This window comes from Ascaphus truei, chromosome 21, assembly GCF_040206685.1.
Source record: "Ascaphus truei isolate aAscTru1 chromosome 21, aAscTru1.hap1, whole genome shotgun sequence".
NCBI lineage: Eukaryota > Metazoa > Chordata > Amphibia > Anura > Ascaphidae > Ascaphus > Ascaphus truei.
Genome location: NC_134503.1, coordinates 24,807,651 through 24,820,808, shown reverse-complemented (window position 1 = coordinate 24,820,808; position 13,158 = coordinate 24,807,651). Strand labels below are relative to the sequence as shown.

Here is a 13,158-nt window from a genome sequence, read left to right as displayed (position 1 = left end):
ACGTAGGGTGATGTAATACACAGAGTGATATAACACGCAGAGTAATATAACACGCAGAGTGATATAACACGCAGAGTGATATAACACGCAGAGTGATGTAATAGACAGAGTGATATAACACGCAGAGTGATATAACACGCAGAGTGATATAACACACAGGGCGATGTAATAACACGCAGAGTGATGTAATACACGGAGTGATATAACACGCAGAGTGATATTACGTGCAGGGCGATATAATAACACGCAGAGTGATGTAATACACGGAGTGATACAACACGCAGAGTGATATTACGCGCAGGGCGATGTAATAACACGCAGAGTGATGTAATACATAGAGTGATATAACACGCAGAGTGATGTAATAACACGCAGAGTGATGTAATAACACGCAGAGTGATGTAATACACAGAGTGATATAACACGCAGAGTGATATAACGCGCAGGGCGATGTAATAACATGTAGGGTGATGTAATACACAGAGTGATATAACACGCAGAGTAATATAACACGCAGAGTGATATAACACGCAGAGTGATATAACACGCAGAGTGATGTAATACACAGAGGGATATAACACGCAGAGTGATATAACACGCAGAGTGATATAACACGCAGAGTGATATAACATGCAGGGCGATGTAATAACACGCAGAGTTATGTAATACACGGAGTGATATAACACGCAGAGTGATATTACGTGCAGGGCGATATAATAACACGCAGAGTGATGTAATACACGGAGTGATACAACACGCAGAGTGATATTACGCGCAGGGCGATGTAATAACACGCAGAGTGATGTAATACATAGAGTGATATAACACGCAGAGTGATGTAATAACACGCAGAGTGATGTAATACACAGAGTGATATAACACGCAGAGTGATGTAATACACGCAGAGTGATGTAATAACACGCAGAGTGATGTAATACAGAGAGTGATATAACACGCAGAGTGATATTACGCGCAGGGCGATGTAATAACACGCAGAGTGATGTAATACATAGAGTGATATAACACGCAGAGTGATGTAATAACACGCAGAGTGATGTAATAACACGCAGAGTGATGTAATACAGAGAGTGATATAACACGCAGAGTGATATTACGTGCAGGGCGATGTAATAACACGCGGAGTGATGTAATACACGGAGTGATGTAATACATAGATTGCTATAACACGCAGAGTGATTTAACACGCAGAGTGATATAACACGCAGAGTGATATAACACGCAGGGCGATGTAATAACACACAGAGTGATATTACGCGCAGGGCGATGTAATAACACGCAGAGTGATGTAATACACGGAGTGATATAACACGCACAGTGATATAACGCACAGGGCGATGTAATAACACGCAGAGTGATGTAATACACAGAGTGATATAACACGCAGAGTGATATAACGCGCAGGGCGATGTAATAACACGTAGGGTGATGTAATACACAGAGTGATATAACACGCAGAGTAATATAACACGCAGAGTGATATAACACGCAGAGTGATATAACACGCAGAGTGATGTAATAGACAGAGTGATATAACACGCAGAGTGATATAACACGCAGGGCGATGTAATAACACGCAGAGTGATATAACACGCAGGGCGATGTAATAACACGCAGAGTGATATAACACGCAGGGCGATGTAATAACACGCAGAGTGATGTAATAGACGGAGTGATATAACACGCAGAGTGATATTACGTGCAGGGCGATATAATAACACGCAGAGTGATGTAATACACGGAGTGATACAACACGCAGAGTGATATTACGCGCAGGGCGATGTAATAACACGCAGAGTGATGTAATACATAGAGTGATATAACACGCAGAGTGATGTAATAACACGCAGAGTGATGTAATAACACGCAGAGTGATGTAATACACAGAGTGATATAACACGCAGAGTGATGTAATACACGGAGTGATATAACACGCAGAGTGATGTAATACACGGAGTGATATAACACGCAGAGTGATGTAATATACGGAGGGATATAACACGCAGAGTGATGTAATACACAGAGCGATATAACGCACAGGGCGATGTAATAACACGCAGAGTGATGTAACACACGGAGTGATATAACACGCAGAGTGATATAACACGCAGAGTGATATAACACGCAGAGTGATATAACGCGCAGAGTGATATAACACGCAGAGTGATATAACGCGCAGGGCGATGTAATAACATGCAGCGTGATGTAATACAGAGAGTGATATAACACGCAGAGTGATATTACGTGCAGGGCGATGTAATAACACGCGGAGTGATGTAATACACGGAGTGATGTAATACATAGATTGCTATAACACGCAGAGTGATATAACACGCAGAGTGATATAACACGCAGGGCGATGTAATAACACACAGAGTGATATTACGCGCAGGGCGATGTAATAACACGAGAGTGATGTAATACACGGAGGGATATAACACGCAGAGTGATGTAATACACAGAGTGATATAACGCGCAGAGTGATATAACGCGCAGGGCGATGTAATAACACGCAGAGTGATGTAATACACGGAGTGATATAACACGCAGAGTGATGTAATACACGGAGTGATATAACACGCAGAGTGATATAACGCGCAGGGCGATGTAATAACACGCAGAGTGATGTAATACACAGAGTGATATAACACGCAGAGTGATATAACGCGCAGGGCGATGTAATAACACGCAGAGTGATGTAATACACTCAGAGTGATATAACACGCAGATTGATATAACGCGCAGAGTGCACAGAGTGATATAACACGCAGAGTGATGTAATACACAGAGTGATATAACACGCAGAGTGATATAACACGCAGAGTGATATAACACGCAGAGTGATATAACGCGCAGGGCGATGTAATAACACGCGGAGTGATGTAATACACAGAGTGATATAACACGCAGAGTGATATAACACGCAGAGTGATATAACACGCGGAGTAATGTAATACACAGAGTGATATAACACGCAGAGTGTTATAACGCGCAGGGTGATGTAATAACACGCAGAGTGATGTAATACACGGAGTGATATAACACGCAGAGTGATGTAATACATGGAGTGATATAACACGCAGAGTGATGTAATACACGAAGTGATATAACACGCAGAGTGATATAACGCGCAGGGCGATGTAATAACACGCATAGTGATGTAATACACAGAGTGATATAACACGCAGGGTGATATAACGCGCAGGGCGATGTAATAACACGCAGAGTGATGTAATACACGGAGTGATATAACACGCAGGGTGATGTAATAACACGCAAAGCGATGTAATATACAGAGTAATATAACACGCAGAGTGATGTAATAACACGCAAAGCGATGTAATATACAGAGTAATATAACACGCAGAGTAATGTAATAACACGCAAAGCGATGTAATATACAGAGTAATATAACACGCAGAGTGATGTAATATACAGAGTAATATAACACGCAAAGCGATGTAATATACAGAGTAATATAACATGCAGAGCGATGTAATACACGGAGTACTATAACACGCAGAGCAATGTAAGAACATGCAGTGCACTATAACTTGCAATGCAATATAAGACGCAGAGCGATGTAATAACACGCAAAGCGATGTAATATACAGATTAAGATAACACGCAAAGGGATGTAATAACGTGCAGAGCGATGTAATAACGTGCAGAGCCATGTAATACAATGCAGAGCGATGTAATACAATGCAGAGCGATGTAATAACACGCAGAGCCATGTAATACAATGCAGAGCAATGTAATAACACGCAGAGCCATGTAATACAATGCAGAGCGATGTAATGACACGCAGAGCCATGTAATACAATGCAGAGCGATGTAATGACACGCAGAGCCATGTAATAAAACACGCAGAGCCATGTAATACAATGCAGAGCCATGTAATGACACGCAGAGCCATGTAATACAATGCAGAGTGATGTAATAACACGCAGAGCCATGTAATACAATGCAGAGTGATGTAATAACACGCAGAGCCATGTAATACAATGCAGAGCCATGTAATAACACGCAGAGCCATGTAATACAATGCAGAGCCATGTAATACAATGCAGAGCCATGTAATACAATGCAGAGCCATGTAATAACACGCAGAGCCATGTAATACAATGAAGAAGAAACAGGTGCGCAAATCGCATCAGGACATGGAAGAGAAGTAAAATACCAAATAGTGCAATATTGTCAACCCCAACAAAGAAATCAATGCTGATAGCTCTATAAAGTTTGCACTCACGTGTACCACGTGATAGTAAGGCGTTGTGGTTATTAGAAGTTACCAACTTTAGTTTCCAGATAGGTACTCCCGATCCCTAGAGAAGGAAGGGATATCCGTATACAAAGAAGAAAAAGGCAAAATAGTATAATACTGCTTTTAATATTAAAAACACAAAGTATTCCACTTACATAAGTGCCTTTGTGGTGAGCATTCAGACCACCCTGGGTCATATGGACAGACAAATGTTTCTCACAGCTACAGCATCTGCTCCGCGGCCGTCACAGCAAACACTGGGCTGATAAGGTCATCCTCCACGCTGGATGTCACCAACAAAGTGCCACTCTGTAGTAATGATTCACCCAATGCACGTTTCCACATAAATGTCTTCCTCAGGGGCTAATCTAACATCCTGCACTGTATCCCTCCCTTAAATAACCCCCTGCATTAATTTTAAAAATTGCGGAGCGTCACGTGTGACGTCATCACGTCCGACGTCACGTAACGCGTCATCTCACATGATTTAGCATATTCAATCTGCTCAAAACTTTATCAAGTCCTGATGCACAGTCAAGTTTTTAAGCCAGCCCTTTGGCATATAACTACATGTAACCCACAGCATTGAAATGGAATTGCGGAACGTTACGCGTGACGTCATCACGTCACGTCACGTGACGCGTCACGTGATTCGTCACGACATTCAAACATTCAAAACTTTACTAAATTTGAACAAAAATTCATATAGCTATCCATTGGGTATGGATACCCCTTATTATTAATCGTTAGTGGTGACGTCACCACACATAACGTCAAGCAGCATGTCACGCTTATACAATCCATGTTAGAAATTGCTATACAGCCACAATTAATTATTTTAACACAGATAAATGCTAAATATGGAAAATAGCAACAATATTTATACAATCAGTATAAAATGACACAATATTATTATAACAGGCATAAATTATACAATAGACATTATCATTATATAACAACATTTCTGTGTCAGTGCGTCAGTAGGTAAAAAAGGAATATTTCCAAAATGACCCACAAAGACACTGACAGAGAAATGTAACCCACACAGTTAACCTATTCTAGCTTACGTTACATAACAATAGACATTATTTTGATGAATCCATAGCAACAATATCTAAAAATAAAGATAAAATAATTAGACATATGAAACTTAATCAAAAAGACACCATTCAAAAAAGGACATTAAGGGATATTAGAGAGTATAGATATAATGTAGACCTCAAACCAAGAAAGCATTAATGTCAAAATCGACATTTAATCCTCTTGGCTGTAACGTCCTCAACCTATGTATCCAAAAGGATTCCCTCTTGGATAACGATTGGATTCTATTCCCACCTCTCCAGTGAGCAAATGTTTGTTCAATTCCCATATATGTAAGTCTAGTGGGATCAGAATTGTGACATTTCTTGAAATGGAGAGACACATTATGTGTCTCCAGCCTAATACTAATATTTCGTATGTGTTCTAGTATTCTTACCCTTAAAGGGCGAATAGTTCTTCCCACATGTTGATAGTTACAGGGGCATGTCAGAATATACACCACATACACTACCGACACACTTTATTGAAGTGTGGTCGGTACCGCAAGCCGGGAAATCTCCCGGCTTGCTAGTGGCCGCCCCTCGGCGTGCCGCGCGTCATAGACGCGCGGTCACGCGTCATCGGGAGCGTGCGCCCCCTGCACGCGTGTCCAGGGGCTCCCCGAGGGAGCCCTGGTGTCCCGCGATCGCGGGACAGCGGCAGGGGGTTCCGGGGGACCCGGCGGACCCGGCAGCGGTAAGGAGAGCGCCCCGATCGGAGGGCGCTCTTCCGCTGCTTTGGCGTGCGCCCGTCACACTCGGGCGCGCGCCAGGCTACTGCTGCGGCACAGAACGGGCAAATGCTCGAATAAACTGTGCCGCAGCAGTACGTGCTTTTACAGTTTATAAAACTCGTCATCTTTAAAGTTTCTTTAGTATTGGTGGAAATAAATGTGTCAGTCTTATTAACCCCAAATTTGCAGGCCTTACATTTATCGCACTTAAAAAAAACCCTTTAGGCTTTCCAGGTATCCATGTTGCATTACCAATGTTTTTTCTTTCCTTAAAGCACTTGGTGCTACACTGTCTTTTAGGTTTTTCGCCTTCGTGAAAACTACTTGCGGCTGTTCTGGGAGATAGTCTTTCAAGATAACATCTTGTTTAAGAACATGCCAGTGTGTACGGATGATATCCTGTATTTCGCTTGATTCCCTATTGAACTGTGTAATAAAGGGTATAAAGGGTATAAAATTGTTGTTAATTTGTTTTTCTTTTGGGATGCCTACTAAACTTGTTCTTTCTTGTTTTAGGGCTTTATTCTTAGCTTCTTCTATCATAATTGGGTCATATTTTTTTTATATAAATCTTTGCTCCAAAATTTTTGCCTGGTCCTGACAGGTGTTTATCTCTGAACAATTTCTTCTAATTCTTTGAAACTGTCCAAAGGGAACACCCCTAAGCCAATTCTTATGATGGCAACTGGAGTTAAGAATAAAACTATTGCAATCTATATTCTTAAAATGAGTCTTCGTTTTGATTGCTTGATTTTCTATATGTATCAATAGATCCAAATATGCAATAGACGTTGTGCTATCTGTTTCTGTGAATGTTAAATTGTAATCATTCACATTAATGTACAGTATGCCAAAAATTCTGTCAAAAGAGGCTCTGCTCCATTCCAAATAAAAATAATGTCATCTATGTAGCGCCGCCATAAGACAAGGTTTGCGCCATAGGGGTTATGATTGTAAATAACCTCCTCCTCCCAGTTACCAGTTAAACGAAGACTCATTTTAAGAATATAGATTGCAATAGTTTTATTCTTAACTCCAGTTGCCATCATAAGAATTGGCTTAGGGGTGTTCCCTTTGGACAGTTTCAAAGAATTAGAAGAAACTGTTCAGAGATAAACACCTGTCAGGACCAGGCAAAAATTTTGGAGCAAAGATTTATAAAAAAAAAAACTATGATCCAATTATAATAGAAGAAGCTAAGAACAAAGACCTAAAACAAGAAAGAACAAGTTTATTAGGCATCCCAAAAGAAAAACAAATTAACAACAATTTTATACCCTTTATTACACAGTTCAATAGGGAATCAAGCCAAATACAGGATATCATCCGTACACACTGGCATGTTCTGAAACAAGATGCGATCTTGAAAGACTATCTCCCAGAACAGCCGCAAGTAGTTTTCACGAAGGCGAAAAACCTAAAAGACAGTGTAGCACCAAGTGCTTTAAGGAAAGAAAAAACATTGGTAATGCAACATGGATACCTGGAAAGCCTAAAGGGTTTTTTAAGTGCGATAAATGTAAGGCCTGCAAATTTTGGGTTGATAAGACTGACACATTTATTTCCACCAATACTAAAGAAACTTTAAAGATGACGAGTTTTATAAACTGTAAAAGCACGTATGTGGTGTATATTGTGACATGCCCCTGTAACTATCAACATGTGGGAAGAACTATTCGCCCTTTAAGGGTAAGAATACTAGAACACATACGAAATATTAGTATTGGGCTGGCGACACATAATGTGTCTCTCCATTTCAAGAAATGTCACAATTCTGATCCCACTAGACTATATGGGAATTGAACAAACATTTGCTCACTGGAGAGGTGGGAGTGGAATCCAATCGTTATCCAAGAGGGAATCCTTTTGGATACATAGGTGGAGGACGTTACAGCCAAGATGATTAAATGTCGTTTTTGACATTAATGCTTTCTTGGTTTGAGGTCTACATTATATCTATACTCTCTAATATCCCTTAATGTCCTTTTTTGAATGGTCTTTTTGACTAACTTTCATATGTCTAATTATTTTATATTTATTTTTAGATATTGTTGCTATGGATTCATCAAAATAATGTCTATTGTTGTGTCTATGTGTAATGTCGTGACGCGTCACGTGACGCGGTGAGAGACGTGACGTGATGTAGTCATGCGTAACGTTCCGCAATTCCATTTCAATGCGGTGGGTTACATGTAGTTATATGCCAAAGGGCTGTCTGTAAAACTTGACTGTGCATCAGGACTTGATAAAGTTTTGAGCAGATTGAATATGCTAAATCATGTGAGATGACACGTTACGTGACGTCGGACGTGATGACGTCACACGTGACGCTCCGCAATTTTGAAAATTAATGCGGGGGTTATTTAAGGGAGGGATACAGTGCAGGATGTTAGATTAGCCCCTGAGGAAGACATTTATGTGGAAACGCGCATTGGGTGAATCATTACTACAGAGTGGCACTTTGTTGGTGACATCCAGAGTGGAGGATGACCTTATCAGCCCAGTGTTTGCTGTGACGGCCGCGGAGCAGATGCTGTTGCTGTGAGAAACATTTGTCTGTCCATATGACCCAGGGTGGTCTGAATGCTCACCACAAAGGCACTTATGTAAGTGGAATACTTTGTGTTTTTAATATTAAAAGCAGTATTATACTATTTTGCTTTTTCCTTTTTTGTATATGGATATCCCTTCCTTCTCTAGGGATCTGGAGTACCTATCTGGAAACTAAAGTTGGTAACTTCTAATAACCACAACGCCTTACTATCACGTGGTACACGTGAGTGCAAACTTTATAGAGCTATCAGCATTGATTTCTTTGTTGGGGTTGACAATATTGCACTATTTGGTATTTTACTTCTCTTTCATGTCCTGATGTGATTTGCGCACCTGTTTCTTCTTCGTTTGCTGATTGGATCTGGTCTGAATCCTGTGTCGGGAGCTGCACTCTCTAAGGACAGTATACTATTTTATATTATTTGTTTTAAGTGATGTTATTTGCGCTTGATTTTTTTCTTCACTATTTTTTTCTTTGCCATGTAATACAATGCAGAGCGATGTAATACAATGCAGAGCGATGTAATACAATGCAGAGCGATGTAATACAATGCAGAGCCATGTAATACAATGCAGAGCCATGTAATACAATGCAGAGCGATGTAATACAATGCAGAGCGATGTAATACAATGCAGAGCGATGTAATACAATGCAGAGCGATGTAATACAATGCAGAGCGATGTAATACAATGCAGAACGATGTAATAACACGCAGTGATGTAATGTGCAGAGTAATATAATAACACGCAGTGATGTCATAACACGGAGAGCGATGTAATAACATGCATAGCAATATAATAAAGTGCTGAGATATAACATGCAGATCAATATAATAATGTACAGAGCAATGTAATAACATGCAGAGCGATGTAATAACACGCAGAGTGATATAATAACACCAAGATCAATTTAATAGTGTGCAGAGCGATGTAATAATGTACAGAGCGATGTAATAACATGCAAAGAGATGTAATAATGAGCTGCAATTTAATAACTTGCAGAGCGATGTAATAACGCGCAGAGATATATAATAACACGTAGAGTGATGTAATAACATGCAGAGTGATATAATAATGCACAGAGTTATATAATAACATGCAGAGCAATGTAATAATGCGCAGATCGATATAATAACGTGCAGAGCGATGTAATAACACACAAAGCAATATAATAACACCAAGATTAATGTAATAAAGTGCAGTGCAATGTAATAATGTGTAGAGCGATATAATAATGTGCAGAGCGATGTAATAACGTGCAGAGTGATATAATAACGTGCAGAGCGATGTAATAACACACAGTTATATAATAATGTGCAGAGCAATGTAATAACACGCAGTTATATAATAACTTGCAGGGCAATGTAATAACACGCAAAGTGATATAATAATGCACAGAGTTATATAATAACGTGCAGGGCAATGTAATAACATGCAGATCGATATAATAAATGTAATAACACACAAAGCAATATAATAACACTACGATTAATGTAATAAAGTGCAGTGCAATGTAATAATGTGTTGAGCGATATAATAACATGCAGAGCGATATAATAACACGCAGTTATATAATAATGCGCAATGCAATGTAATAACATGCAGTTATATAACGCGCAGAGCGATGTAATAACACGCAGTTATATAATAACTTGTAGAGCAATGTAATAACACGCAGAGCGATGTAATAATTTGCAGAGCGATGTAATAACACGCAGTTATATAATAACACGCAGAGCGATGTAATAACACGGAGTTATATAATAACGTGCAGAGCGATGTAATAACACGCAATTATATAATAACATGCATAGTGATGTAATAACATGCAGTGTGTGATATAATAACACGCAGAGCGATGCGTTGCCCACCCCTCTGGCAGGGAAGGGGCTATATATGTCAGCGAGAGGTTCAGCTCCCATAACTCGTGTCACCTCTCTCCCAGGTCTGCTCCCATAATCGGTGTCACGTCTCTCCCAGGTCAGCTCCCATAACTGGTGTCACCTCTCTCCCTGGTAGTTCCCATAACCGGTGTCACCTCTCTCCCAGATCAGCTCCCATAACCAGTGTCACCTCTCTCCCAGATCAGCTCCCATAACCGGTGTCACGTCTCTCCCTGGTAGCTCCCATAACCGGTGTCACCTCTCTCCCAGATCAGCTCCCATAACCGGTGTCACCTCTCTCCCAGATCAGCTCCCATAACCGGTGTCACCTCTCTCCCAGGTCAGATCCCATAACCGGTGTCACCTCTCTCCCAGGTCAGCTCCCATAACCAGTGTCATCTCTCTCCCAGGTCAGCTCCCATAACCGGTGTCTCCTCTCTCCCAGGTCAGCTCCCATAACCGGTGTCACCTCTGTCCCAGGTCAGCTCCCATAACCGGTGTCACCTCTCTCCCAGGTCAGCTCCCATAACCGGTGTCTCCTCTCTCCGAGGTCAGCTCCCAAAACTGGTGTCACCTCTCTCCCAGGTCAGCTCCCATAACCGGTGTCTCCTCTCTCCCAGGTCAGATCCCATAACCGGTGTCACCTCTCTCCCAGGTCAGATCCCATAACCGGTGTCACCTCTCTCCCAGGTCAGCTCCCATAACCGGTGTCACCTCTCTCCAAGGTCAGCTCCCATAACCGGTGTCACCTCTCTCCCAGGTCAGCTCCCATAACCGGTGTCTCCTCTCTCCCAGGTCAGCTCCCAAAACCGGTGTCACCTCTCTCCCAGGTCAGCTCCCATAACCGGTGTCTCCTCTCTCCCAGGTCAGCTCCCATAACCGGTGTCTCTTCTCTCCAAGGTCAGCTCCCATAACCTGTGTCTCCTCTCTCCCAGGTCAGCGACCAGATGATCTTGCTGCAGAACTGCTGGAGTGAGCTGCTGGTGTTCGATCACATCTACAGACAAATGCAGCACAGCAAAGAAAACAGCGTCCTCCTCGTCACGGGACAAGAGGTAACTCCGGGATGGGGGGGGGGGACGCGGTCATGGGGCCAGAGGCACAGCTCCTCGCCTAACACACTCGTTCAATGTCCTTCAACCATACTTTTATCTAAACAATACTTGACTTTTCTCTTTAATTCTGCTAGATTACATTTTAATGGCATTTCTGCGCGTAATAATAATAATAAATCAGTGAATTAGTAAACCATAGAAAACAATAAAATGAGGGGAGAGTAAAATAATAAGTGTCAGTATAAAGTGCGCAGTGACTTATAAAATAACAGTCAAATCAGAAAACCGCAAGTATAATGTTCCTTTAACCCTGCAGTCTGAGCTCCCTATCTCTATAAAGTCCTTTATATCACACGTGACTATCTCTATAAAGTCCTTTATATCACACGTGACTATCTTTATAAAGTCCTTTATATCACACGTGACTATCTCTATAAAGTCCTTTATATCACACGTGATCACAAGGACTTTTGTTTAACACTTGGGAGATATATATATAAACATACATACTCACAAATGCATATTCACATACACAAACACATAAAACATTCTATACATACACACATATATAATATATGCGCACAAACACTCATACTGTATACACTTACATACATTTGAGACTCGAAAACTGGATTTCTCAAAACAAACTGTTTTTAAACACTGACAAGACGGTAACAATGGTATTTGGGACCAAGACTAAATTTGTAAAGCTTCCAGTGACTGAGCTCCTGATTAGAACCAACGCTAACACCACCCTAACCCCTGTCACTAGTTTTAAATACCTGGGCTTATGGTTTGACTCCCACTTAACATTCGGGATGCACATTGATACCCTGACAACCAAGACCTATGCCAAACTAGGGGTACTTTACAGGAACAAATCCTCCCTAAGTCTCCTGGTCAGAAAGCGTATCGCACAGCAGATGCTAATGCCAATTATTGACTATGGAGACATAGTATATGGCTCGGCACCTCAAACCCACCTTATCAAACTTGACACCCTCTACAATTCAATTTGTCGTTTTGTTCTCCAATGCAACTACAACACACATCACTGCGATATGCTCAAAGAACTAGATTGGTTAACACTAGAGTCTAGGCGCAAAGTTCACCTTCCCTGTCTTGCCTTTAAATTCTTCATGGGCAAGCTACCCAGCTACCTGAACAAGCTCCTCACCCCTACCACCTGCAGCACTTATCACCTGAGATCAGACTCCAAAAGACTGTTCATGGTCCCAAGGCTCAACAAAGTATCCGGACGTTCCTCCTTCTCCTACCGTGCACCCCAAAACTGGAACAACCTACCAGAGACTCTCACATCCACCACCAGTTTAAGTTCTTTCAAATCTAAGGCTGTCTCACACTTTAACCTGGTCTGTAACTGTTTCATACGCCCATAATATATATTTTCTTTAACTGTGCACGCAATGTCTTGTATATAATGTATACCCTGATCATTTATGTAACTGTACTTGTAACCATGTATTATTTGTTTTACTCTGTGCCCAGGACATACTTGAAAACGAGAGGTAACTCTCAATGTATTACTTCCTGGTAAAATATTTTATA

General features: G+C 41.1%; 1 protein-coding gene across 3 annotated transcripts in view; it reads left to right on the top strand.

The window, feature by feature from the left end:
• Nucleotides 1-13,158, top strand: part of NR5A1 (nuclear receptor subfamily 5 group A member 1) — a 148,368-nt gene that overhangs the window by 92,569 nt on the left and 42,641 nt on the right. For all 3 annotated transcript variants that reach the window (XM_075579381.1, XM_075579380.1, XM_075579379.1), the window contains one exon: nt 11,470-11,589. In XM_075579381.1, coding sequence (XP_075435496.1) covers nt 11,470-11,589 — 120 coding nt within the window. The remainder of the gene's footprint in view (nt 1-11,469; nt 11,590-13,158) is intronic.